Source organism: Poromitra crassiceps (genome assembly GCF_964638095.1).
Source record: "Poromitra crassiceps genome assembly, chromosome: 5".
NCBI classification, from domain to species: domain Eukaryota; kingdom Metazoa; phylum Chordata; class Actinopteri; order Beryciformes; family Melamphaidae; genus Poromitra; species Poromitra crassiceps.
The window spans coordinates 28,124,932-28,130,246 of NC_139642.1; the positions used below are offsets into that span (position 1 = coordinate 28,124,932).

Genomic DNA, 5,315 nt, shown 5'->3' on the forward strand with positions numbered 1-5,315 from the left:
AACAATAAACAATAAACCAGCAGTCTTATTATCAGAGCTCATCTTGACCAGTTACTTCTAACATTAGAAAATAACATTTGAATCTATAGACCTAGGTATTTCATGGGAATATTAACACAATTACACTTATCTATTATTGACCTAATATTAATTAGGATATGAATAGATGATTAAAATGATGTGATCATGCTTATGTCAGCATGCATTTTCAGTTAACTTCTAAGCTGTTCTTGTTCTTGTTGAGTGCAAAGTGGGGGTTTTCTAGGTGTGAAAAGGGCAGAGGTGTTTAGGCCCTTTTGGCAGCAGAGATAGGCAGGTTTCCTCTTGAGTTTTTGAGTTTTGAGTTTAACTTTTTATTGTCCCATAGGGAAATTTGTCTTAGGCATTTGTACAGCAGCAATAGAGCGTGACAAACGTAACAGACAGTACGGTACAGCTGAAGACAAACAGCGCGTAGACAAGAGGACAACATAGTCAGACATGATGCAGCCTGGGCTACGAGTTAACAACTCTACCTAACCACGTATTGCACTTCAATATTGCACTTCAAGTATTACACAATCCCAAAACCGCATTTCTCTTGAAGCAAACAGCAGTTGTTGTTAGCAGCAGTTGCCTTAAATGAAAGCTAAGAAGGTCCCATTTAAAATAGATTGAAAGAGATTGACAAAAGATTGAAAAATGCCCTGACCATGTGCCTAACCCAGGATACGCACCAGCATCTAAAATGCAATTTATTTTAGGGGTGGTTCACTTCACAAGCTGGTAACTGTGTCACAGCTACCACTAAGGAATGGCTATCATACCAAAATATAATCTACAGACATGTGTCTTAATAGTTCAATGATGTTCATCATGTCTTCATTTATACATAGACGTTTGTGTTTTCTTGTGTTCAGACATAGGCTCAGCTGGGCACACCGCCAGTTGCTGAAAACCAACTGGTTGACACGTCATACCCAGCTGTCAGTGCGACTGCTTCTGAAGAAGACGAGAGATGACTCGTCGAAACTGTCAAGGTAAATAAATAACATCTATAAACCTATGTCTGAACACAAGAAAACACAAACGTCTAGACATGTGTCTTATCAAAAATTATAAGCAAGTTTTGCCACCTTGAGTGGTACCGGAACCTGGACTGGCCCATGGACTATATGGGATCATGATTATGTTGTTTGACCCCCATAGACACTCAACAATTAAGCCAAGATAGCCTGATATTGCTGTCTGACATACTTCAGAATACACAAAACATATATATAAATAAAGGTATGTCTGAAGGCATTAGCTGCTTTCACACACAGGACTTGTTTCTGTCTCTGGGTAAGTGGGATGGGAAAAACACTTTATCCAAAATCACACACAGACATTAGGCTATTCTATGAGATCTCCTTCTAATAACTAATGTAGCCCCAACCCCTCCCCCCCACCCACCCAACCAACCCACACACTTCCATTCACCGAGCATCCCCTGAAACTGCTTCAGCCCCGCTGGGGGACAGCTGACGTTAGCCTAAAATAAATGCAGAGACAAGTAGCTATACTGGTGCGCCAAACACAAGTTTGAATTACCTTCTCTTTGTTTCAGAAGGTTATTAAAGTACAATGCCGCATAGTTAGGGATGTTTTCAGGCTGGTCTCGCAGGACTTCTCTGGCCAGCCCCTCCAGGATGGAGCCAAATCCACGCGGGACCCGCAGGTGTGTGTTGGAGAAAGGCACTGACATCGTGTCCTGGTTGCTGCGGTGATACTTAACTTTGTGTTAAAGTGTTCGCTATTGCTAGCTAGCTAACATTGGAGCCTTGTTAAAAAAAACAAGTAGCCTATAATGTAGCTGCAATGCGATGGCGTTATATTCAAATATTTACGTTATAATGTTTACAATTACATAACGTGAACACCGAACTGAGCTGCAACAGTCTATCACACGAACAACTTGCATTTCCTACGTACCTTTACTTTGTATATGTGTTTTACAAAAGCAGTCACTCACACTAGTCACTCAGACGCTCATCAGCTGAGTTTTGTTGACACTTGTTTCTATGCAACGCCTCAAACTACGGGCACTGACAAGGACCATACGAAAAGACGGAAGGGGAAAAACCCCACACCCCACACCTGACCAGGAAATCATCATTTATTTATATTTTGGCAAAGTCAAGAAGTAAACAAAAGGTTAGATACATTATAAAAACGTGAAACATTCATGTTACACAACACAGCGTTTTGAATGACACAAAGCATAATAGCAAAACTCTGACATTATTATACTGCTAATCTTCTCTCTCATCCATTTCAGTAGGATCATCTTCAGTTAGGCATATGTGATGACTGCATACTCTGAGTTGGTGCTCAGCTTGCGGCTGACCTCTCTGGGCTGGTGGACATGCAGCCGGTCAGCTGAGCGTGAGGCCTGCAGGTGACACCTTGGAGCAGAGCTGAGGCTTGATTCATCTCTCCACCGCTGGAGGGAGACCAGAGAAAGGGGTCATTTATAGAAGGTATAGTATAGCTATAGCCATGTGATTGCTTAGTGCTTGAGGCTGCAATCTACAACCAACTGATAACTGAACTGTAACAGACATGTGGCATTTGTAAAGCATGCCTTGCTGCGAGGATCTTCTCATGGAACAGAGCAGAATGGCTGCTCTTTCATCTTGATGAAAGTGATAGACAGATAAATGAGAAGTGGTGAATTTGCAGCCGCTTGTCTCTCACCTCTCTCTGATCCCCGGGAGTCAAGTAGCAGATTTGAGTGAGCTCTGGCGTGCTGGCACCTCGGACAGTGATCATGATGTCAGCATATGGGACCTCAGTGTCACTCTGGTTATCTGGGTCACAGGAGTAAATGATGTGATCAGGAGTCTTTGTAGAGTCAGTCATAGTGACTGTTTAATCCAGTGAAGACTACCTTACCTGGCGTGGGAATCCTCACTGTCACTCTTTCACCTAATGAGTGAAGGAAGGAATCAAGCATGAATGGCATGACATGGCATTTGAGTCTAAATTCATTGCATTAATACAAGATTATTTTGGCACTGTAAAATATTTACCCTTAGCTGGTGAGTAGACAGCATGAGAGGTCACTGGTGACCTGAAAGGGTGATGGATGAAGAAATGATCCAATTAAGTATTTTACATAAACACATAATGTGATATTTGCTGGTGATTGAATATTGATTTCCGCAAGGATTCAATAAAAAAACATTCCACTCACCCTGAGGTGGAAACAAAAGACCCCCCTGAAATACACATGACATTTTTAACATGATGACACACAGACATAATATCTATATTTTCTTATTCTGCAATTTGAATTGCCTTCATTAGTGTGTGTTTACATGTTATAATATACGGTATAGTCACCTTTACCATTCCAGTTCTGTCTGTTCCGGTTCATACATAGGTAAACGGCCAATGCTGCGAGCACCATGGCCACAGCTACAGTAACTGTTGCCAACACCTTGATTCCAGTAATATCCCCTGTTACCACGGAAATAACATTAACAATGAATGAAGCTTTCAACCTGCTACTATACTGTACAAATTCATACTTTGTCTAAATAATCGTAATTTCACATTCAGAAGTTTTCTTAAGTGTCATCTCACCTTCTTCTGGATCTTCTGGTTGAGCAGGATGAGTTACTGAGTAATGTAGAACACAATATTATGTCAGATATTTAGATACATTTAGTCGTACATTAAATAGGACTTGTGTCAATACTCACCAATTGCAGTTTCAGTCTTAGGGGCAACCGTCCTGTCCGGGCCACTTAGTGGATCTGGAAAAGCAGTTCCCATACAGATTAACTCATGAGATCTACTTCTGACTGTGTAAACATCCTTTTATTTATTGCCATCTTCAGGAATGGTCAAAGATAAGAGATACAGCACACAGTAGCTTTCATAATGTCATAATGTCTACCTTGAATATATAGCGACAGTGACACAACACGCTCTGTTTTTTGCTTGAGTTGTGGGTCATCTTTCTCTTCTGTGTAGCAAGTGTAGTTGTTCTTCAGATCTTCCATGGACACATTTGATATATGATGAGACACTGTGCAAAAGCTGTCTTGGGTTCTGGTGACGACTCCGAAACAGCGGGAGTTGTCTGATGATTTACTCCAACAGCCATGGACAAACCCAGTGGAGCAATTGTAAGTGCAGTTTAATGGGAGAGGATCCCCTAATGAGACAATTAAGATCTCCATATCCACACAGGTCACCAAATCTGCAATGAGAGGAATTCATGCTTACCTTACAGAATATATAATCCATGTGCATGTCAAGAGTCTGATGCGAAACTCCATAGACTGTCAAGAATATTGATACTTTACCTTGGGTCAACCAAAGAAGGAGCAGTGTAAAGTGAATTGAGAGTAGCATCCTTGCTCACAGTTTTTCTGATTCCCGCTCTTTAAACCGTGCAGTCCTATACGATATCTTTTGCTAATGTGTTTTGGTTCCTCTTGCAACTGCTCTGATAGATATGGAAATACCAACATATTGTGTATGGGTGGTTGGGGGCACAGGAAGTGGTATTCAACAACAGGATGCGGTCTTGCATGGGTAAAGAAGAGTTCTTCAACTTTCCATACTTTGCACCTGATTTCTTGCAAAGGAAAGGGTCTGTTGGAAATGTGAAGGGGGAAAAAAACAACATTTCTTGAATACAAAATGATACACCAACTTATTTTTCCAAAATAATTGAATTCTACTTCTACTTTGTACTGCAAAGAATGCATTTGCACCTGGCTTGCTACAAAGAGATAGATGATAGTGCAGTTTGCACGTGCACATAGGTGCAGATGCACCCATCAGCCACCTCACCCACTGCTGGAGGAGTGAAACACAGGAAGCCTCCTACATTCATTTGCCAACCACAGTGGAATCATTTATCTTTTGTTCTCCACAATCTTTGAAGAAGAAAATGTCTCGTGTGATAAAGCATTTCACATTCAACTCAAGTTCAATTTGTTTTGCTCTGCAAAGCCATTTTTGGTCTTTTCTAACCTCAAAATGAATGACACATGTAACATAAATAATTAAACGGATTCATCAACAGAGGGAATATCTAGGTTAGCTCTAGCACATGCTCATGCATTATGAAGGGCGCGCAAGATACACTTACAGGAGAACTCCACTGCATGCCATTATCAGCTGGAGCAGTCGCCGGAGAATCCGATTCCATGCTCATGTTTCACTTTCAGTGACGGAGGGCCTCTCACTTTCATCCCTGGCAACAAACCATCTCACCGGCTCAGACTAAACACATGAAAATATACAAACAACAACTAGATCAATGTGGCGTTCGT

The 5,315-nt window shown here is 41.3% G+C and overlaps 1 protein-coding gene across 2 annotated transcripts; it reads right to left on the reverse strand.

Annotated features, from left to right (window-relative positions):
* Positions 1 to 2,145: 2,145 nt before the first annotated feature.
* Positions 2,146 to 4,469, reverse strand: LOC310777116 (uncharacterized protein). Of its 2 annotated transcripts, none has more exons than XM_083637382.1 (10): positions 4,338 to 4,469; positions 3,926 to 4,231; positions 3,729 to 3,782; positions 3,610 to 3,645; positions 3,373 to 3,483; positions 3,218 to 3,242; positions 3,054 to 3,094; positions 2,917 to 2,949; positions 2,719 to 2,831; positions 2,146 to 2,464 (listed from the first exon to the last, which is right to left on the reverse strand). In XM_083637382.1, exons 1-10 carry the CDS (start codon positions 4,384 to 4,386, stop codon positions 2,315 to 2,317), a joined length of 918 nt encoding a protein of 305 aa, XP_083493508.1. In that variant the 5' UTR covers positions 4,387 to 4,469; the 3' UTR covers positions 2,146 to 2,314. The 2 variants fall into 2 exon arrangements, with proteins under 2 accessions (XP_083493508.1, XP_083493507.1); XM_083637381.1 differs by having other exon boundaries at positions 3,367 to 3,483.
* Positions 4,470 to 5,315: the final 846 nt, after the last annotated feature.